Source organism: Bufo bufo, chromosome 3 (genome assembly GCF_905171765.1).
Source record: "Bufo bufo chromosome 3, aBufBuf1.1, whole genome shotgun sequence".
NCBI classification, from domain to species: Eukaryota; Metazoa; Chordata; class Amphibia; order Anura; family Bufonidae; genus Bufo; species Bufo bufo.
The window spans coordinates 265,518,388-265,542,538 of record NC_053391.1 but is presented as its reverse complement, the minus strand read 5'-3'; the positions used below and the strand labels follow the sequence as shown (position 1 = coordinate 265,542,538).

Genomic DNA, 24,151 nt, shown 5'->3' with positions numbered 1-24,151 from the left:
CTTTGTCTTGGATTGATATATAAGTCACTCTCACGCCCTCCTCCACCCAAGGTGCAGGGATATGACATCATCGTGAGCGTGTGACGGAATGCACTCAGACTGCAGCAGATAACTGACTGGCCCCCTGAGGCTCAGGATCTGTACAGACAAAGACATCATGGCACCACACACACACCCATGTCATAAACAGTCCCTAAACAGAAGGTGGGGGAGCCCTGCTGGGGATGTTTCAAAAGGATCTATTGATCTTCTGAAGTGACCACAATAGTCTTGTGTACCTATTGTACTTTTTTGACAGGGGTGAGTTGCACGGAAACCCATGATGACAGTGTGTGATGGGACCACCTAGCATTTATTCTGCTCGGGCTGCTGCCTGTGGTGGTTGATCCTCCCTGTCAGGATGCCTTCATTCTACTGTATTAGGGGAGGGGTGAGCAGTTCTTGACCCTGCACTTGGTGACAGGTGCAGTGTCGCCCCGGCTACCCACGGATACAGCTGGTGGGATTGAGCGATCTCAATAGTTGTTGATGACCCCGTAGGTAGAGCAATTATATCTGCACCTGATGTCTGCTCAACAATGATAGTTCAAAGAGAGATGGTGTCTTCACTATCCGGAACCTCAGATGACATTTACACTTTGGGAAGATCGTAGCTACCAGAGTGAAATAGTCAGATACAGAAACATATGTTTGATCTTTAGAATGCAGGACCTTAGTCATGTGATGGTTGCTGTAGCAACGTGTACCAATATGCCCCACATGACTTGAGGATCACCTGACTTCCAATCAGCTGAGTTGCTGGTCACAGAAGACTGCTGTTACTAGGAGAAGCCGCTCAGGCGCAGTTGTGCTTGCACCACGCCAGACCCTCGTGTGTCGCTTGAATCCCGATCAGGTCACGAACGCTCAGCTATTGTTTTTAATTGATTTAATTATGTATATCACCTGGGCACTGTTGATTGTTGTAATTATATGAATATATGGTTTACAGTCACTTAAACTAACACGGGTTTTTGGATACATATATCCAATTATTCAAATATGCATTATGAATTTAACTTGCTTTTTAATCATATATTTCTGGATCGTGATATGTACTTTGATGAATTGTATTATTTATTGCACTTAATTATGTTACTGATTGATTGATTGATATGAAACATGCTATAAATATGTTATGTGCACTCCCCTTTCACATCACTGCTTGAAAAAGGTTCCAGTGTGCGAACCGAAACGTTGTATTTCTGGTGAATAAACACTTACGTTTTTACTGAAGGAAGTGCCGTGGATTTCCTGGATTTGTATGTACAGTACAGACCAAAAGTTTGGACACACCTTCTCATTCAAAGAGTTTTCTTTATTTTCATGACTATGAAGGCATCAAAACTATGAATTAACACATGTGGAATTATATACATAACAAACAAGTGTGAAACAACTGAAAATATGTCATATTCTAGGTTCTTCAAAGTAGCCACCTTTTGCTTTGATTACTGCTTTGCACACTCTTGGCATTCTCTTGATTGTTTATTTCCATCCCCCGGAGGGCAGTGAAAGCCAACGACCAGTAAAGGCGGTCAAACACCTTCTCAGCGTCCAGGGTAAATGCAAGCATGGGGAGACCATGTTCTTCAGCATGGTTGAAAAGATCTACAATTCTTCTGGTGTTGTTGGATGCCTGTCTCCCTGCCACAAAACCGGTCTGGTCTGTCTTAACGAGAGAGGGGAGTATAGGGGACAGCCTACTTGCGATAAGTTTGGCAAAGGTTTTTATGTCTGAGTTGAGTAGGGAAATGGGTCTAAAGTTTTGTGGTGTGTCTGGGGGTTTGCCAGGTTTAGGAAGTGTTACTATTAGCACTGCCAACATATCTTTTGGAAAAGGGTTTCCATTCATCGCTCGGTTAAAAATTTCTCGTAAGTGTGGGATGAGTATTGTTTGGAAATGGCGATAATATTCATTAGATAACCCATCTGGGCCTGGAGATTTTCCTATAGGGACCGAGGAAATCCGTTTTTTGATCTGCCAGGATTGAAGTAAGTCTTTCCCACTTTCAAAAGACTTGATGGCATGTGTCTGGCCATTTCTTTGTATTATCATTTTCAAAGGGTTCCCCCATTTATACGAGACGCCGTGGTCTCGGAGGGCCATTGGGATGTGCAGCAAAGCTCTACGTTGACGGATGATCATCATTGACAAATCTGTGAATCTGGTGATGGAAGTGTTCCTTGTTTCCTGGCTGCCGCCATCAGTGCCTCCTTTGTATGAAAAAAGTGGATACGAGCTAAGGTGTCCCGTGCGATGTTTGGACCCAGGTGCTGGGGCTTCGGTACCCTGTGGGCCCTGTCGATTATCATGTCCTGAGAGGGTAAGTGTGGTAGGAGTACTTTCATCAAGCCTTTCAGATAGGTCTGTAGATCTTGGGGTGCAATGTATTCTGGAATGCCCCTAAATTTTATGTTATTTCGCCTTGAGTGATCTTCCATATCTGCCATCTTCAACTTTACGGCCTCTAATTCATCTGCCATGTCATTGTGGGCATCTATAATGGGGTTTTGAGAAGTGGCAAACTTATCCATTTTCGTTTCAATATGAAGGATTCTATCCTCTGCTCCCTGTACTCTAGCGGTGAGCGGGTTAATCAATCCAGCTATATCTGTATGTAGGGAAGCCTTTAGTGCTATTAGCATATTCTTTAATGTCTCCTCTGAAAGAGGCTTATCAGAGGTAGGGTAACTTTAAAAAGGATCAGGAGCTTTTGTGGTGGCATGTGGAGGAACACAATTATGTGCACTGACCTGTGAGCAACCCGAGGTCTCCAGTCGGGGTCTTTGCTTTTGCGAGCTGCCGGAGGGGGATTCCTGTGGTGAGCGGGGATAGGCGCCATCATAGATTCCTGTCGGCGTGTGTCTGATGTCCTCCAGTGTTGGAGGTAAGGATGGTGTTATCCGTGCGCTGGGAGATGAATGTGGAGATGGAGATCTCAGTGTTTGCGGAGGAGACATGGTGCAGATAAGTGCTGGAGCAGGCGATGTACAGTCGTGGCCAAAAGTTTTGATAATGACACAAATATTAGTTTTCACAAAGTTTGCTGCTAAACTGCTTTTAATTCTTTGTTTCAGTTGTTTCTGTGATGTAGTGAAATATAATTACACGCACTTTATACGTTTCAAAGGCTTTTATCGACAATTACATAACATTTATGCAAAGAGTCAGTATTTGCAGTGTTGGCCCTTCTTTTTCAGGACCTCTGCAATTCGACTGGGCATGCTCTCAATCAACTTCTGGGCCAATTCCTGACTGATAGCAACTCATTCTTTCATAATCACTTCTTGGAGTTTGTCAGAATTAGTCGGTTTTTGTTTGTCCACCCGCCTCTTGAGGATTGACCACAAGTTCTCAATGGGATTAAGATCTAGGGAGTTTCCAGGCCATGGACCCAAAATGTCAACGTTTTGGTCCCCGAGCCACTTAATTATCACTTTTGCCTTATGGCACGGTGCTCCGTCGTGCTGGAAAATGCATTGTTCTTCACCAAACTGTTGTTGGATTGTTGGAAGAAGTTGCTGTTGGAGGGTGTTTTGGTACCATTCTTTATTCATGGCTGTGTTTTGGGGCAAAATTGTGAGTGAGCCCACTCCCTTGGATGAGAAGCAACCCCACACATGAATGGTCTCAGGATGCTTTACTGTTGGCATGACACAGGACTGATGGTAGCGCTCACCTTTTCTCCTCCGGACAAGCCTTTTTCCAGATGCCCCAAACAATCGGAAAGAGGCTTCATCGGAGAATATGACTTTGCCACAGTCCTCAGCAGTCCATTCACCAAACTTTCTGCAGAAGATCAATCTGTCCCTGATGTTTTTTTTTGGAGAGAAGTGGCTTCTTTGCTGCACTTCTTGACACCAGGCCATCTTCCAAAAGTCTTCGCCTCACTGTGCGTGCAGATGCGCTCACACCTGCCTGCTGCCATTCCTGAGCAAGCTCTGCACTGGTGGCACTCCGATCCCGCAGCTGAATCCTCTTTAGGAGACGATCCTGACGCTTGCTGGACTTTCTTGGACGCCCTGAAGCCTTCTTAACAAGAATTGAACCTCTTTTCTTGAAGTTCTTGATGATCCTATAAATTGTTGATTGAGGTGCAATCTTAGTAGCCACAATATCCAAGCTGATTGGCTGTGCGGTTCTTAACCACAGCAGGCGGCATCCCGACCGGATGATGGCCATGTGGTTGTACCCTAATGGATCAAAAATCCTGGTGTTATGTTAAAGCGAATACTGTATGTCATCAGAAAATTACCTATTGTTTAACATGAAAATATGATTTAGGCCCCTTGCAGACGAGCATTCCTCCCGCAGCTAGTCCGCATCGCAGCACCCAGCCTGACCTCCCAGCACTGACGGGATTCACATAGCATTATATTGATTTATGATGCTATGTAACCCTTAGAGTTCTGGATTGTATTGGTTAACACTGGCAGCTTTATAAGATAAGATAAGACTTGCTGCAGGAGCAATGCTCGTCTACAAGGGGCCTTAAATATTTAATATTTTTTCTATTTTTATTTTTTTCAATTTTCCATGTCACTGTGTGCACAATTATTAGGCAAGTGAGTAATTTGCCCATATTCCAACTCCAGCTTAAAGTGGTTTTCTCACTTCTGCAAATAGCATTTATTATGTAGAGGAAGTTAATACAAGGCACTTACTAATGTATTGTGATTGTCCATATTTCTTCCTTTTCTTGCTGGATTCATTTTTCCATCACATTATACACAGTTTCCATGGTTACAACCACCCTGCAATCCATCACATGAGAAGAAAAATCACGAGCTTACTACTATGGTCCTGGCCACTAGAGACTGGTGCGTTTTGCTATAGTGTGCAAGTACAGCCACCACTGCCGGATTGCAGGGTGGTTGTAACAATGGAAACAAGCAATGTATAATGTGATGGAAAAATGAATCCAACTAGCAAAGGATGCAACCACAATACAATAGTAAGGCCCCTTTCACACGGGCGAGTTTTCCGTGCGGGTGCAATGCGTGAGTTGAACGCATTGCACCCGCACTGAATCCGGACCCATTCATTTCTATGGGGCTGTTCACATGAGCGGTGATTTTCACGCATCACTTGTGCGTTGCGTGAAAATCGCAGCAAGCTCTATTTTGTGTGTTTTTCACGCAACGCAGGCCCCATAGAAGTGAATGGGGCTGCGTGAAAATCGCAAGCATCCGCAAGCAAGTGCGGATGCGGTGCGATTTTCACGCACGGTTGCTAGGAGACGATCGGTATGGGGACCCAATCATTATTATTTCCCCTTATACATGGTTATAAGGGAAAATAATAGCATTCTGAATACAGAATGCTAAGTAAAATAGGGCTGGAGGGGTAAAAAAAATAATAATAATAATAACTTAACTCACCTTAATCCACTTGTTCGCACAGCCGGCATCTTTTCTGTCTTCATCTGTGAGGAATAGGACCTTTGATGATGTCACTACGTCATGGATCATGTGATCGACCACTATGTGATGGATTATGTGATGGACCATGTGATGAGCGTAGAGACGTCATCAAAGGTCCTATTCCTCACAGATGAAGACAGAAGAGATGCCGGCTGCGTGAACAAGTGGATTAAGGTAAGTTAAATTTTTTTACATTTTTTTTAACCCCTCCAGCCCTAATTTACTATGGACTCTGTATTCAGAATGCTATTATTTTCCCTTATAACCATGTTATAATGGAAAATAATAAAATCTACACAACACCTAACCCAAACCCGAACTTCTGTGAAGAAGTTCGGGTTTGGGTACCAAACATGCCGATTTTTCTCACACGCGTGCAAAACGCATTACAAAAAAGCATTTTGCACTAACGCGGATAAATCGCGCATTTTCCCGCAACGCACCCGCATCTTATCCGGGCCAAAAACATGATGCCCGTGTGAAAGAGGCCTAAGTGTCTAGTATTAACTTTCTCTACATGATAAATACCACTTACTGAAGTTAGACAATGGTTGTAAGTGCTTATTGGATTGAGGCATATCAGCTTATGTGTATTTGTGTAATGAGGGAGAATGTACCCTAAGGAGATCAAGACCCTTATCAAGGTGTGCATAATTATAAGGGCTCTTTCACACTTGCGTTGTCCGGATCCGGCGTGTACTCCATTTGCCGGAATTACACGCCGGATCCGGAAAAACGCAAGTGAACTGAAAGCAATGCGTTCAGTGTTACTATGGCACCCAGGACGCTATTAAAGTCCTGGCTGCCATAGTAGTAGTGGGGAGCGGGGGAGCAGTATACTTACAGTCCGTGCGGCTCCCGGGGCGCTCCAGAATGACGTCAGAGCGCCCCATGCGCATGGATGACGTGTCCATGTGATCACGTCATCCATGCGCGTGGGGCGCCCTGACGTCACTCTGGAGCGCCCGGGGAGCCGCACGGACGGTAAGTATACTGCTCCCCCGCTCCCCCGCTCCCCACTACAATTTACCATGGCTGCCAGGACTTTAGCGTCCCGGCAGCCATGGTAACCACTCTGAAAAAGCTAAACGTCGGATCCGGCAATGCGCCGAAACGACGTTTAGCTTAAGGCCGGATCCGGATTAATACCTTTCAATGGGCATTAATTCCGGATCCGGCCTTGCGGCAAGTGTTCAGGATTTTTGGCCGGAGCAAAAAGCGCAGCATGCTGCGGTATTTTCTCCGGCCAAAAAACGTTCCGGTCCGGAACTGAAGACATCCTGATGCATCCTGAACGGATTTCTCTCCATTCAGAATGCATTAGGATAAAACTGATCAGGATTCTTCCGGCATAGAGCCCCGACGACGGAACTCTATGCCGGAAGAAAAGAACGCAAGTGTGAAAGGGCCCTTAGGCAGTCCTCAGACAAAATGGGCCAAAACATTAAAAAAATTGTTGTCTTTCAGAGGGATGCTGCACTCTTGAAATGACTAATATATTCAGGTGTGCTTACAGACCCTTCAAATGTTTTGTTGCAAATAGTCAACAGAGTTGCACGAAATGTGTTTAGAAAAAAAGATGCAAATTGACTGCCAAAGATTTGAAAAGAAACAAATGTGAAGCAAGCAGGTTACCCAACAGTACTGTCATATTCCAGAACTATAACCTCCCTGGAGTGCCAAGAAGTACAAGTAGTTCAGTGCTCAGAGACATGGTCATGGTAAGGAACCCTGAAACCCGAACACCACTGATCAAGACACATAAATTGAAACGTCAAGACTGGGCCAAGAAATATCTGAAGACAGATTTTTCAAAGGTTTTATGGACTGATTAGATAAGAGTGACCCTTGACAGACCAGATGGATTAGCCTGTGGCTAGAACAGTAATGGGCACAGACAGTGAAGTAGCTAGAAATGACTGGGCCCACAGAAAATTTTTGAATCGGGCCCCAGTAATTTTTTTGCAACCTCTTCCTTTCATGCCGCCCCCATTTCTGTGTCTACTAAAGATCGCTCTCTCAGACCAAGCCCGGAAGCTGTTCCATCTGTTTTCTACACTGTCTATACTGCCACTGTATATAATTTAATTGTGTAATACTGTTGAGGGGACTCTGACAAAGTCTTTTAGTCCTCCTCCTCCTGGATGGGCCCCTTCTGGGTCAGGGCCCCAAAGCAGCCGCTTCCCCTGTAGCTACACCTGGGCACAGAGCTCCACTTTGACTCAGATGCCAGCAAGGTATTAAAATGGTGTCAATAAAAACTGCAGATTGTCCCACAAAAAAATGAGCCCTCACACAGCTCTGTGCACATAAAACTAAAATAGTTATGGGAGTCCTAATATAGTGATGCAATTATTTTTCACTATTAAAACACAAGAAAATCTATACATTTGTGGTATCATTGTAATTGTACTGACCCGGAGAATGAAAGTAACAGGTCAGTTTTACCACATAGGAAACACTGTAAAACAAAACCCATACAACTGTGGCGAAATTGTGTTGTTTTTTTTATTACTCATTGGAACTCCTATTTGGATTTTATTTCCAGCTTTCCACTACATTTTGCAACTGTAAATGGTGCAAATAGAAAGTACAACTTGGCCCTCAAAAAAAACAAGCCCTCATAAGGCTATGGGAATGGAAAAATAAAAAAGTTATGGCTCTGGGAAGGCAGAGAGTAAAAAATGGAAAATGGCCCAGTCCTGAAAGGGTTAAGGACCAAATCAGTTATCAGTGGACTTTGAGAGGCTTAAATAATAGAAATGAGCCATAAATGCCCCCTCAAATTATTCAAAGCTAACTTTAGACACTTTAAGTGTCTAAAATGGAGCTGAAATTAAAAAAATAAAAAATTCTTTTTTCAGATTTTCCATTGCAATCCCTTCTCCAGCAAGGGCTAACAGCAGAATGGACCTCAATATATATTACCCTGATTTTTCAGTAAACAGAAACATCCAATCTGTGGTCGTAAACTGCTGTATGGGCACACTGCAGGGCTCAGAAGGGAAGGAGCGCCATATACAATAGTTTTTAGACACTAGATTGTGTCATGTTGCATTTGAAGAGACCCTGAGGTACCCATACAGTGGTAATCCCCAAAAGGTGAAAAATTGCAACCTGCACAGGGGTGTGGAAATTTAAAAAAAAACTACTTGTCAAAGGACTAAAGTGGGGGCTCAATCTACTTGTCCCTCATGACCATCTACTTGTCCTGAACTTATACTAACGTTATACTGTATGGGGGCGGGGGCCACAAGGAGATGTTATACTGTATGGGGCAGGGGCCACAAGGAGATGTTATGCTGTATGGGGCGGGGGCCACAAGGAGACATTATGCTGTATATGGGGCGGGGGCCACAAGGAGACGTTATGCTGTATGGGGGCGGGGGCCACAGGGTGACGTTATACTGTGCGGGGGCAGCCGCTTGGTGACGTTATACTGTATGGGGCACTAGGGCAGCCCCAAGGTGACGTTATACTGTATGGGGGCCACAAGGAGACGTTATACTGTATGGGGGCAACAGGGAGACATTATAGTTTATCAAGTGCCACGTGCAGTGCAGATTGCAGGCAGGGCCAGAGCCTCAGAAGACAGACATCACAACCTTTACTTCTGACACCCCTGCAGATGAGCGTTCCTCCTGGAGCCTGTCCACATCGCAGCTCCCGGCCTGACCTGCAAGCGCTGACTGGGGTCACATAGCATTATACTGATTTATGATGCTATGTAACCCTTACAGTTCTGGAATGTATTGGATAACACTGACATAATGTTGTCAGTGTTATCCAACACATTCCAGAACTGTAAGGGTTACATAGCATCATAAATCAGTATAATGCTATGTGACCCCAGTCAGCGCTTGCAGGTCAGGCCGGGAGCTGCGATGTGGACAAGCTCCGGGAGGAACGCTCATCTGCAGGGGGCCGTGGGGTCTCTCACTCCTCTTCTCCCATCTTGGCCTGCAATTACTCAGTCTCTGGAGACGGTGTGCTGACTTACTGTGCGCTCCTGTGCTGGCAGGTGGGCGGAGACTTCGATACAGGAGTCGGGAGGAGCGGGGGCTGCCTGCAGGAAGTGATATGTACAATGCAGGGGCAGGCTGACATAGATGTAGGAGCGGTCAGCTCGCGGCTAGCATATGACCGCTCCTATTACTGCCCAACCGACATGTCCCTGCTACTTGCCCGCACAGGGCTAAACAACTGTTCAAACTACTTCCCCGGCGCCCGGAACTGCATGTCCTAGTTTTTTCATTTTCACAAGTGATAATAGGAGAAAAAGTATACTCAAATTCACACATGACAATCTAAACATATAAATCTCCCATCTTCATCAATATATGATTCACGGACAGCAAACTGTATAGATCTATGCACTAAGATGCTAACACCTCTGGAATGTGTGGAATGAAATTCACATCCCATCCATGCTTTATGTGCCAAATGTGTCCTATCAACAGACAAATGGGTTTCAGATAAACACACTATAGCCGGCTGTACATCCTTTAGAGCATGGAAGATAGCTGCACGTTTAGACGTCTGCGACATTCCTCTCACATTCCAGGCTACTATATTAACAGAAGACATCATGACTACTCATATGCATACACAGAAGTCGGTGCCAACATCCCCACGAGAACCTCCCACCAAAAGCAACTTTAAAGATAGAGCCTGCTCCCCTAACACCCCCTCCCAAACCCCCCCCAACTTTCTTAAACATTCTGCAAGTTATAAACTTGATAAACAGGGGTACACCATACATACAGAAAGTGAACCTAACCGCCATGGGTTAATAATAGAAACACAGGTAAAAGAGCAGTTTTCTATTGAGTATAGGTGCATCATCCTGGATATACACAAGGACAGTCTGCCCATCCTCCTACCCTACCTTATAATAACCGATATAATGTGGAAAATAACCGACAATAAGTCAGGACATAAAACCTCCCTCATTAGAAAAACACAACAAATTTCCACATAACTGTGCCCGGCAGTATGGGGTATCAATCAGCAGACACAATGAAAATAAGAACAGTTCCATCAAAGATATCACCGTCTCTTCAGGTATTGTTGCCACGCCGATCCTTTTCATGTGAGTCCAGCCATTGGCACGCCTCAGCCGGATCATCAAACATATGTGTGGATCCATTCGCCACCACCCGAAGTTTTGCCGGGTACAACATGGAGTAAGGCCACTGTAATAATCTCAGACGTTTCTTTACGTCCAAAAATTTCGCCCTCCGTTTCTGTATTTCTGCAGAAAAATCCGGGAACATAAGAATCCGGTTGTCATCAACTCGGATGTCAGGGGTGTCTCTGGCAGCTTTAAGAATGGCGTCACGGTCTCTGTAGTGCAAGACTTTAATCAGGAGAGGTCTTGGGGGGGCCCCCGGAGGCCGAAATGGCACCCTATGTGCCCTTTCTATTGCAAAAAGTAGGGACAACTTTTCTTTGCCAATAATGTCCACCAGCCATTTCTCCATAAATGAGACTGGGTCTGAGCCCTCAGAATGCTCCGGAATCCCAATAAAGCGCACATTGTTTCTTCGCAGACGATTCTCCAAATCATCAGATTTTGATATTAGTAAGGACACATTATGTATGACACGCTGTAAGTCTCTTTTAACAGGCGGCATCTGGTCTTCCATATCGCTAACGCGGCCCTCCAATTCCCCCACTCTCTCTTTAAATTGTCGCATGTCTTGTCTTATTAATAAGACTTCCTCCTTGAGGCCTCCCATGTTAGTATTCGGGGACGTGAGGGCTGTGCTGCATTGCGCCACCATTTTGTATACATCCGCAATAGTAGGCTCAGAAATGGGCTCCACTTCTGGCGGCAATTCCGGACCCACCTTTTGCCGTACAACCGATGCATAGGAGACTTCAGGGGCGCCACTCCGCTCACATCACCGGATACCCCAGCTTCAGGCTCCAGATCATTCTCTGCAGCGGCTGGGGTGCGGGCAAACTTTCCCAACTTTACCGCCACATCAGACAGTTTGGTGGCGTGCGCGGCGCCATCTTGCTTAGACGGAGTATCTGTGCTGCCGTCCTTACACTCCTTCTCCCTCTGCTTTTTCCGGGTCATAATGTGACCGGAGTGCTTCACAATATCCAGGGAAGCTTCTAGTTATTGCCTGTCCTCACCAAGGCCCGGTAGGAGATGGACAAACGATTAGTAGCAGGATACTTTCCAGGAGCTCTGCGCCATGCGACTCTCTACATGGGCAGTTAGGCCACGCCCCTCAGCCGCCCCTTTATTAGTGACCTCCATAGTACCCCATCTCCTTAACAGTGATTTCCACAACACCCCGTCCTTTAAACAGTGGCCTCTACAGCAATCTGCCCCTTAACACTGACCTCCATGGCGGACCATCCCCTTAAGGCCTCTTTCACACTATCGTATGGCTATTTCAGTGTTTTGTGGTCCGTTTTTCACGGATCCGTTGTTCCATTTTTTTGTTACCGTTGTGTTTCCGTTTCCGTTCCGTTTTTCTGTATGGCATATGCAGTATACAGTAATTACATAGAAAAAATTAGGCTTGGCATAACATTTTCAATAGATGGTTCCGCAAAAACGGAACGGATACGGAAGACAAACGGTGCCAAATTTCGTAATTGTAACTGCGACGGTGCGGATTGTTTATATTTCCCAAAAAAATAATGTCACAACAGACCCTAGTCTTTCTTATTTTCTTTATTCACCTAAGTCCAGTAGAACTCAACAGTTGGACAATAGTTAGTTCCTTCTCAAAGATCTATCTCGGATCTTTGAGAACGAGCCTGCAATTCTCTGTTTGATGTGAAGTGCCGAATTTTTCCTGGACTTATGTAGATAAAGGAAATAAACAGTGTTGAAGGTTGTACCATTCAGCTTTTGCTTAAACGGGAGTGGGGGTTTTCAGTGTGCATCTTACTCAGGGGGCCATGAGGTTGAAGCCAATTTTCTTAATTTTAAGGGGGAAAAAATTCCTTACCGACTCCAATCAGACGGTCAGATTAATTCACTGGATCAATGACCTCTCCAGAAATCTAATAACTATAACCTGTAATATTAGTACACTCCAGAAGTACATCCAGGCCCCTCTTGAGCTCCTTCAGTGATCTTACCATCACCACTTCCTCGGGCAGAGAGTTCCATAGTCTCACTGCTCTTACAGTAAAGAATCCTTTTATATGTTTGTTTACAAACCTTCCTTCATCCAGACGCAGAGGATGTCCCCTCGTCACAGTCCTGGCAATAAATAGAAGATGGGAAGATCTCTGTACTGACCCCTGATATATTTATACATAGTTAGGGCTCATGCACATGACCGTATGCCCTCCGAGACATACGGTCCGTGAGCGGGCCATATGTTCCGGAGCGGCATACATCGTGCGCACGGGAGCGCACAGCATGCCGCCCGCAGGGCTATTGTCCCGCACTCATATGATCTTACAAGTGCGGGACAATAGTCCCGCGGGCGGCCAGATGCGCACAGCATCATAGTAACCTATGATGCTGTGCGCACGATGTATGCCCCTCCGAGACATATGGCCCGCTCACGGACCATATGTCTCGGAGGGCATGCGGTAGTGTGCATGAGCCCTTTTTATTTCTCCCCTTAGTTATCTTTTTTCTAAATTGAATAAACCTAATTTTCATTCTCTTTCAGGGTACTTTAGTCCACCTATTTCAGTTATTACTTTAGTTGCCCTCCTTTGAACCCTCTACAGCTCTGCTATGTCTGCCTTGTTAACAGGAGCCCAAAACTATACATAGTACTCCATGTGTGGCATGACTAGTGATTTGTAAAGTGGCAGGACTATGTTCTCATCACGGGCATCTATGCCCCTGTTGATGAAACCCATTATCATATTGGCCTTGGCAGCAGCTACTGGACACAGTTCAGTTTGCTGTTCACTAAAATTCCTACGTCCTTTTCCACGTCAGTGTTACCCATTGTTTTACCATTTATGCACATGGGAAGGAAAAACACCAGTTACTGATACATATTAGCCTTACATTTGTCAATGTTAAACCTCATCTGCCACTTCTCTGCCAAAGCCTCTAATCTATCCAGATCCATCTGTAGCTGTATAGTGTCCTCTTCTTCTTTTTTTTTTTCTTTTTTTTTTATTCTTTATTTAAATGTATATGAAAAACATAAAGTGCATCGGGAAAGTAGCCCGAGTACTTAGCATATTTCAAAAACATAACACTACAATGAGAGGTCAAGATCATACATTGAGCTTACAAAATAGAGGGGTAATTGCAGTATGCGGTGATATACATCCTTAAAATACAAGATATTTGTCTACGCATGCACACTGCAATAAAACACTGATAAAAGGGAAATTCCTGGTGCCATTAACGAAAATGACCAAGAATGACTTATCTTCAATATATTGCTCATGACAATCGAGAACAAACAAACACATAAAACAGATCTCAACTTTTACACTTAGACACAGACAAAACGCTAACGAACAGGTACCACAGGAGGAAGGGGGGAAGGAATCATAAAAGAGTGCAGAGTGAGTCGACTAATTTCTCACGTCAATAGTCTCTGAAAATCCTGAGAGTCCGGAAAAACAAACCAAGGGGCCCAAGCATCCAGAAATGCTTTATGTTTAGATCGCAGCTGCGAAGTAAGTTCCTCCATTCTCCGGATCTCCTCTAACTTTTGAATCCAGCAGCCAGTTGTCAGAGACGAAGAGGATTTCCATCTCGCAGGGATGCACGACCTAGCCGCAATCACCAATGAGCACAGACAAGTCTTGCGAAGCACGCTCATTGGTAGATCCGATATAAATAATAGGAAAAAAACAGGCGTGTTCGGGATTGAAAACTGAAAAATTGAGGACAGCGCTTTATGGATCGACTGCCAGAAGATACTGAGTCTGGGGCAATCCCAAAAAATATGTAACATCGAACCCAGGGCTAAATCACAGTGCCAGCAAGCTGGGGACGCGGATGGAAACATTTTCTGCAATCTGACCGGGACATAATACCATCTGGACATTATCTTATACCCCGCTTCCTGGAATCTACTCGCAATGGATGACTTGTAGAGCAGGCTGAACAGTATGGGCCAATAGTCAGGGGGGACCTCAACTCCCAGATCATGCGACCACTTCGTCACATAAGGGGGAAGATAGTCCTGTTGAGGAGCCACTAATGTCTGATAGCACTCAGATAGGGAATGTCTATATGCACCCGAGCCAACACATGCTTTCTCAAATACGGTAAGTGACCTGTCATACCCTGCGGAAGCCGGAATTGAAGAGAGGAAATGTGCCAGTTGTCTGGATCTCCAAGATCCCAGGGGACAAGGATCCGTCAAATTCAGTAACTCGTCATACGTAAGCCATCTGCCCGAGGTTCTAAAAAAAGGGGGGCGCGAGACCTACCATTAACGCACCATTGCAGAAACGGACCACCCCGACAACTCACCGGGAAGCTGGAATTTCCAAGAATTCGGACCATCGGAGAGGGAGAGGGTGAGATCAAGGGACATTCTTTGACCTTATGAAATTGTGCAATGGTGGGCCCTATTGTGGGATGATTAGAGAGAGCTGACGTGAGTTTCTGATCTACCCAGGGCAGGGAGGCCAGAGGAGAGCTCGAGTACAGTTGTTTGATAGATACCCACTGTTTGTACTGTGCGTGCCGACATCAGTCTACAATCCTTTGAAGCAGGGAGGCAGAGTAATATTTACGTAAGTCTGGTACGCCCAACCCTCCTTTGTCCCTTGGGATGTGTAAGAGAAATCTAGCCAATCTCGGACTGCCCCTCGCCCAGATAAATCTGAATAGGTCACCGTGGATCCTATCAAAGAAGCTAGCTGGGAGTCTAATGGGAAGGGTCTGAAAGAGGTATAACACACGCGGAAGGACGTTCATTTTGAAAATAGCACGCCTTCCAAACCACCGCTTAAGATCTTCTCTAATCCGATCTCTGAGAGGGATATAATTTCTCTGGAATACCTCTTTCAGATCTGAGGGGATATAAGTGCCCAGGTATTTCACTGCCCCGGAAGCCCACTTGAATGGAAAGGATGTGGCCAGATCGGATAGGAGAGTATCCGGTAGTGATATATTCAAGGCCTCTGATTTCTGAAGGTTGATTTTTAAGTTAGAAAGGTCATGAAATGTGTGGAATTCCGACATCAGGTTCGGAAAGGAAATTCTGGGGTTAGTAAGCGTGAACAATAAATCATCCGCATATGCCGCAATCTTAAATTCCCTGCCCTCCCATTCCGGATCACGAAAGACGAAGAAAGCACACCATTTACCTTCGTGGCTGCGGACGGAGACTCATATAGAGCTCGGATCCATGTCGCCATAGGGCCTGTAATTCCTACATAGCGCAGCACCGTGAACAACCAAGGCCAAACCACCCTGTCAAAAGCTTTTTCAGCGTCATTAAACAAAGTGGGGTGCCTTGGGTCCTGGTGTGGTGAATCAGGTTAAGCACTTTAGTGGTGTTATCCCTCGCCTCCCGCGACGGAATGAAACCCACCTGGTCATTGTGCATGAGCTCAGATAGCAGTGGGACCAGACGTGTGGCCAGGATTTTAGCGAACAATTTGAGGTCCACGTTTAGGAGTGAAATTGGACGGTAGTTACCGCAGAGGGTGGGGTCCTTTCCTTCCTTATGTATGACCGTGATATGCGCGTTAGACATATCTGCAGGGAGTGAATGCCCTGTACTGAGGACATTTAGTGCTTTTGCTAGTGGGGTCTGTAGAAGAGGTAAGAATCTTTTATAGTAGGAGGCCGGGAAGCCGTCCGGGCCTGGGGCCTTACTGGGCTGCATGGTTTTTAATGCCTTCGCTACTTCCTCGACCGAAATCGGCCTGTCTAAATCTGGGGGGGGGTGTCTGCCCGTATCTTCGGCATACCTGAGTTTGAAAGGTATTTGTCCATCGCAAAACGCAAAGACTCACTGGCGACGTTGGGTTGTGGAAGATTGTATAGAGATTGGTAATACTGAGCAAAGGCTGCAGTAGCATTAGGGTCATTAAGAAGGGAACCTCTGGCATTGGCTATACGAGGAACATAATTCCTAGCTCTCTGATCCCTGAGTAATCTGGCAAGCAATTTACTACTCTTGTTTCCGAACTCAAAAATATGTCTGCGGCCCTTTGCTAAGATGGTTTTCGTACGTACATCCAATTTCTCCTTAAGCTTACTTATGGCCAGGAGGAGGGAAGCGCGCGCAGCAGTCGCATGGGACTTTTTATGGGCCTGCTCGAGGTTAACAATTTCCACTAGGAGCTGAGATATTTCAGCTGCCTTTTCTTTTTTCTGTCTCGCTCCATGCTTGATGAACTCCCCACGGATTACACATTTGTGGGCTGCCCACACCGTGATAGGCGATATATCATCACTTTGATTAGTTTCAAAGTACTGAGAAATCGCGTTGTGAACCTCTTGAGCTACTACAAAATCCTGCAGTAGGGACTCATTCAATCACCACTGCCAAGACTTCGGAGTGTGGAGAGGGGATTTTAAAGAAACATGAAGCATCGCGTGGTCTGAAAAGGTCAGCGGGTCTATTGCTGACAAATTCAGGAGAGATACCGCTGAATGTCTCAGTAAAAAATAGTCTAGTCTAGAGTAAGTGTCCCTCGCTGCTGCGTAAAACGTGAAGTCTTTGACCTCAGGGTTCAGTACCCGCCATACGTCTACTAACTGTCGAGGAGGGTGTTAAAAAGCTTCTTCACACACATGTGTAAAGAAGCTTTTTGATGCCCCGGAGGTAGGAGTGTGCAAGATGAGAGGTCCCTCTAGAGACATCAACAACAGGCTCCAAAGCCACATTGAGATCTCCCCCAACCAACAGGGTGCCCTCTGCAAAGTCATCCAAGCGAGACAGAATCCCAGTTAGGGCCTTGAGTTGTTTGGTATTGGGTAGGTATACATTTGTAAGGGTGTACAACTGTCCAGCTAGCCGTCCCTTAAGAAACAGAAAACGACCATTGTCGTCTGTACGAGCATCCAGAAATTCCCAGGGAACTGATCTGGCTATGAGTATGCTCACTCCCCTCGACTTGGACCCTGAAAAGCAGCTGTGATAGGTATCAGGAAATCTAGGAGATTTAAGCGAAGGCATAGCATCCCTACGGAAGTGGGTCTCTTGGATAAAAGCTACCTGTACCTTCTTACTCCATAGGAGCCGGAGAATGGAGGAGCGCTTCTCAGGGGTGTCCAGCCCATTGGCGTTGATAGATGCAAACTGGATAGTAGTCATGGATTTAATCTGCAAAGAAAAGAGAGAGAGGAAGACACACACTAACAAGCGGGAGAAACAAAGGGGAAGGGGGGAAAAAATGTGACAGACAAACAAACAAACAAATAAACAAAGACACAACAAGACTTTACAGTCTAACCCAATCCGGCTACTCCAGAGAGGGTGAAACAAATCCTGCGGAGTCAACCTCCACAGAAAAAGGTGTGAAAAACCCCACAATGCGAGTCTTGGGAAACTCAAAAGGAGTCGACTAAGATTCGCTGACCTAGTTGGAGAGAGGGAGAGCAATCAGGAAATGCGTCCCCGACCCTGGACCCGGGTCATAGAAATCTGCGTGGTCAACAAATGCAACATGACTATAGTAAAACAATGATGTTAAGCCCTCACAACAGGGGTGAGAGAGCTGGAGCACAGTAAACCCACATCGAGGCCCTAGGAGAGCCTAATAATTGCCATGTTAAGGAAGGCCTTCAAGACCTATCACATGCCAACTAATCCAGAGCTGACCGGAGAGTACGCACTTGCATCTCACGAGGCAGAGCCCGACCGTCACCATAACCCTGGATGCTAGATGAGGCAACAGCCAAGGAAGTTAGAATCGGGACGTCCAACCAGTTCGGCATGGGTAGAACCGGTATATCCAGAAAACGGGACAGGTCCTCCGCCTGGTCCAGCGTGTGAAGGGCAAACGTGGATACGTTCTTGCGAACAGTCAGGTGGAAGTGATGTCCATATCGATACGAGGCCCCCGCCTCAGTGATAACTTGGAGGATCGGTTTCAATATGCGCCTCATCAACAAGGTTCTCCTGGACACGTCTGGTAAGATGTGGATTTGAGAATTTGCAAAAGGTACCGGACCTAGCCTCCAGGCTCTCTGTAGCAGTTCCTCTTTCTCTCTGAAAAAATTAACACGGCAAAGCACATCCCGCGGGTTGGAGGCACCTGTTCGTCGGGGTCCCATGACTCGGTGGACCCTGTCTAATTCAATCTCGGACTCTTCCGGTCTGTCGAGGAGGGTGTTAAAAATGGCCATCACTGATTTACGCAATCCTGAAGGTTGGATGTCTTCTGGGATCCCCCGCAGTTTAATATTATTACGGCCCCCTCCTGGTCATCAAGTTGAAGTAACAAGTGTCTGTTTAGGGCTTGCTGAGATGACATGCTCGCCTCAACCTGCGTCAGGCGTAAGTCCAGAGAATTAGAAACCTGTTCCTGGCAGGTCAATTTAGTGGAAATTGCGCTAACATCGGCTTTGGCAGAAGCAATGGCTTTGTCCTGTTTAGCTTCAAGTTCAATATCATCGACTCTAAGTCCATTTTAGTAGGAAGAGAGCTGAGCAGTGACCAGATGTCTCTCAATTTAGGCCTTTTAGAGCGCTTGCTAGGAGGAGGTAGAGGACAAAGAATCAGAGGCTTCTGTGGCCATTTGAGTGCGAAAGATAGCAGGGGTAGCTGGCATATCCTGCGGCAACTGCTGCCCATTTGTGGTGTCTCCTGCTGTATTTATTGCTGCCTCCAGGGCAGTGGATGGTAAGGCTTCCATTAGGGCCATGGTGGGGACTTCATCAGGGTTAGATCGCGGAAGCGGCGACTGGGGGCCCTCTGCAGCAGGGATAAGTGTCATCTGGAGATTGCCCCCCAGCATACCTGTGTGAGGAGACTGTGATGAGGGAGGCAGTGCACACATCGTTGTGTGACCCGGAGAGTCAGGCAGCGATCTCACCACGAATCCTGGGCTCCCAGGGACCGTTGCAGAATGTGAGGAGGCCGGATGCTGCGTGGCCCAAGTGCCCGGTGTGAAGGAGAACAAGGCCGCAGTGGGCACCATCAGATCCCCACCAAAGCACACGCCTGGAGAGGCAGGAGATCCCGGGAGCAGGTAAACCGGGGCTTGTGCTTGTTGGTGCTGCGCCTGCTCTGCCACGGCCGGTCCCGTCCCCTCCATCGGCGCCATCTTGGAAGCGCCGGAGGGTGAAGCCAGGGACTGTTGTGGAGAGAAATATTGCGATATCTGCGGTTCCGCCGGGACAAAGCGGGTCCCTCGACGTCCAGACCATCTCATCATGCCCTTATGAGAAGATGCAGACCACAGCAGGGATGGTAAAGGCAGGTAATCGGGCCCAGGGTCCGGGAGCTCAGAACATTAGCTGCTCACACGACCATGCTCAGGCCACGCCCCCAGTGTCCTCTTCTGTGTTAATTACTTTACACAGTTTAGTGTTACCTGCAAAAATGTATATTTTACTGTGCAAGCCTTCTACAAGATCATTAATAAATATATTGAAGAGAACAGGGCCCAATACTGACCCCTGAGGTACTCCGCTAGTGACAGTGACCCAATCTGAGTGTGTACCATTAATAACCACCCTCTGTTTTCTATCATTGAGCCAGTTACTTACCCACATACAGATGTTTTCTCCCAGTCCGAGCATTCTCATTTTATCTACTAACCTTTTATGTGGCACAGTATCAAAGGCTTTGGAGAAGTCAAGTGCAAAGACTTATTACAAACCTTTCTCAAGCCAGACTTGTAATAACTCAAAACATAGCATTTTGATATATTGATGGGTATGGAATAAAAGACGCAAGGTGAAGATGCTGGCTGCATACTCTTTTTTTTTTATTTCTGCAGATTGAGCCTGTCCGCTGCAAGTCCTGCATTGTGGAACAAGTATTGGGCACTGGTGCTGTCTTCAAGTGTTATTTACTCTGGATATATGACATCCATTGACTCACCCCAGTCAAGTCTAGAACTTACCTCTACACTTAATTAGTCTGACAGGCCCAATCCCTCATGAAGCTGTGCTGATATGGCGTTATACACTTATTTTCATTGAGATACTCCAGAGTAGCATTTATTAGAAAACCCTCATTTTAGGCTACTTTCACACTGCCGTTTCTGGGTCCGCCAGTGAGATCTGTTTTAAGGGTCTCACAAGCGTCCCCAAACGGATCAGTTTAGCCCCAATGCATTCTGAATGGATAAGGATCAGTTCAGAATGCATCAGTTTGGCTCCGTTCCGCCTCCATTCCGCTCTGGAGGCGGACACCAAAACGCATGGCGATGCAGAGCCAAACGGATCCGTCCTGACTTGCAATGTAAGTCAATGGGGACGGATCCGTTTACATTGACACAAATATGGTGCAATTGTAAACGGATCCGTCCCCCATTGACTTTCAATGTAAGTCAGGACGGATCCGTTTGACTTACACTTAGACTTAGATTTTTTTGGGACAGAATAATGCAGACGGATCCGTTCTGAACGGATACCAGCGTTTTCATTTATAGGTGCGGATCCGTCTGTGCAAATACCAGACGGATCTGCACCTAACGCAGGTGTGAAAGTAGCCTTACCCATGACTGATGTTAGACTTATCAGCCTACAGTTTTCAGGCTCTGTATTTTTTATTTATTTTTTGTATTTTGCCATCTTATCAGAGTTTCATAGCATTCTCTGTGTATGGTAAGTCTGCATACATATACACTTGTCAGTCATTGATAGTGGTGCATGGAGCAGCTCTTATATTCTGACAGAGCATGTCATGGTGAGAGGTTCTCTTTAAAGAGGATCGGTCACCTGCTGAAAACTTTTAATCTCTATTCTTCCCTCAATTGGTGCTGCTCCACTAATGCCTCGTTCACACAGTCAGTATTTTTACATCAGTATTGTAAGCCAAAGCCAGTAGTGGAACCTACAGAGAAAAGATATAATAGAAATATGTGTGCCTCTTCTGTGTTTTGGACCCACTCCTGATTTTGGTTTACAAATACTGATGCAAAATACTGATCAAATACTGACTGTGTGAAAAAGGTCTTATGGAGGTATGTTTTCCAACCAGCACAGATAACAAGAGTGAGGTTTACTCCCCTTTCACCTTGGTGCCAGTGACTGACCCCTTGGCTATACACAGCCATATTTTCGTATCGCACCAAAACTTACAGCATTTATATATTTGGGAATAGGGGGCCTTAGACTCAGTGGAGTGGTGTCAAGTGAGGGAGGCACAGATGATGATAAGTCTCAGCAGGTGGCAGGTCCTCTTTCATCTTTATTTCTTTGTGTCTGCTTACCTGAAATTAACTGGTAGTGATTAGTTATGGACTTTTGTTATGGTATACTAGTTAGATCTGCTTTGCCAAGGAAAACTTTATACGATTAGAGTTGGTTTTGTTGATATACTAAGACTTTCTTTTTCTCATTCACAGATAGAGCAGAACAGAGAACAGAAGGTATTGCTCAAGATAATTCTAGTGAAGAGGAGTGAGGCTGTTCACATTATATGTACCTAACATTTACAGAATATTATTCTTTATTGTTAAGTATTGCTAAAATATGTACCAAATATTCACAGTTTTCTCTTTATAAGTTTTAAGGAACAAATTATATAACAATTTTTTAAGGCTACTTTCGCACTTGCGGCAGGAGGATTCCGGCAGGCAGTTCTGTAGTTGGAACTGCCTGCCAGATCCGGCAATCCGGACCCAAACGGATGCATTTGTCAAACGGATACGTCTGACAAATGCATTGAAATACCGGATCCGTCTCTCCGGTGTCATCCGGAAAAACGGATCCAGTATTATTATTTTTTTCACAGATTTAAAGGTCTGCACATGCATGGACGGGAAGAACTGATCCGTCAATGCAGCAATTTTAATTCCGGCACTAATACATTTCAAATTAATGCCGGATCCGGCATTCCGACAAGTGTTCAGGATATTTCAGCAGAGAGAAAAATGCAGCATGCTGCCGTATTTTCTCTGGCCAAAAAACGTAAGAGGGACTGAACTGAATACCGGAAAAGAAAAACGCTAGTGTGAAAGTACCCTAAAAATGGAGTGGAAATGGTGTATTCATTTAGATTTATTATATGTTTATTATACATTTGTGTTTTATTTTCATCCCAAACTGTTGTACTGATTTTCACTTTATGCTATACACTTTGTTTTTATAGTTTATCTTGAGAAGAAGTAATAAAATAAAATCTCCATAATTGGTTACAAAATATAAAGTATTACTACAAGATATAATATGTGCAGAATAAAATAATAATATGTACCGTAATGCTTGCAGCCACATATACTGTCACTTACATTGACTTCCAAAGACATTTTTTTTCACATAGCTTAAAATTCACATTATCACATTGGAAAAATCCACAGAGCCACAGCAGAAATCTGTTAACCCTATGGTTTTCTAGTTTAACATGATGCAGATCTGTATGCAGTTACTTGGGTGCAGTCTCCACATGCGTTTCACAGAAATTTTTCATCAATAATAGACATGCCCAATTTTAATGCAGATTTCAAATCCATATTAAAATAATCTATGTCCATGCAAACAACAGTGCAGATTCGGATTATAAACAATGGATTTCACAGATTTCTATAAATTTTTTCACGCTGAAAACTCGAACATTTTACCTGTGTGAACATACTGTTGACTTACTAACTAGAGTATTGTCTGTTCAAATATGGTATTGTCTATTCAATCTATAAATTGTAGAAAGATTTATACCTTTATTACTGAAGCAGAGAAATTAGATTATGCCAGCAGCAACTCCTAGGGTGCAAGAGACGTCTCACCTTTTGCACAGACAAAATGTGAGACGTCTCTTGCACCCTAGGAGTTGCTGCTGGCATAATCTAATGTTTTTTTTTGTCAACGAATTGTCATTTAATGCTTAAAATCAGGATAGATTTTTTTTGTTTTTTCTATAATGCGTAATACATATAAAGTTGGTTCTGAGATCATCCATTCATTCATCCAATCAGAAGCTTTTAGACAGAGATTGGTGACTTTGGTCATACCAATTAAAAAAAATAAAAAATGCATGGAATAGTGTATATGTGGTTTCCAGTAGTAATAACTGGGTCTCCCACTTTTCCCTATTGGGCACAGCAATAGGTTCCAAATGAATACACACAAAAATAAACTTTAATTTCAGTTGGACTCTCAGCAAAGACCGTGCGTAAAAGGGTTTTCCAATGCAAAAAAAAATGTTAGTTATGACTGGGAGAGAAAAAAGGCACTTAGAAAAAAGGCACTCAGCTATTCACCACTGCCCTATTCTATCACCGAGGCTCCTATTCTTTCTGATATCCACGAATAAGTGTAACATTCATGATTGTGTGTACTGCTGCAGCCCTTTCCTGGCTTCAGCAGTTGCATGTCCACAAGTTGCACATGACTGCTTAGGGACACATCATCAGTAAGGCCAGTGAATGGCTACAACATTGTATGTGACCACAGACGGATGTTATTTTACAGGAAGAGAACAACAAAAATAACAGAAGTTCTAGATATGACACATAACTGACATGATAGGGCTGAATAGTCCTTACTGACTATAATTGAGTCAATTTAGTTTCAGTTTGAGGCACAGGTTTTTACCAGACCTTTTTGTCCAGTCTTTTTTGACAGAATCTGCAACTGATTCCCTGAACT

At 44.9% G+C, this 24,151-nt stretch overlaps 1 protein-coding gene across 4 annotated transcripts in view; it reads left to right on the top strand.

Moving 5' to 3' along the window:
• The window catches only part of DCAF6 (DDB1 and CUL4 associated factor 6), a 1,234,054-nt gene extending 1,211,854 nt beyond the window's left edge, over nucleotides 1-22,200 (top strand). For all 4 annotated transcript variants that reach the window (XM_040424129.1, XM_040424128.1, XM_040424130.1 and 1 more), the window contains one exon: nucleotides 21,913-22,200. In XM_040424129.1, coding sequence (XP_040280063.1) covers nucleotides 21,913-21,971 — 59 coding nt within the window. In that variant the 3' untranslated portion in view covers nucleotides 21,972-22,200. The remainder of the gene's footprint in view (nucleotides 1-21,912) is intronic.
• The last annotated feature ends 1,951 nt before the right edge of the window (nucleotides 22,201-24,151 follow it).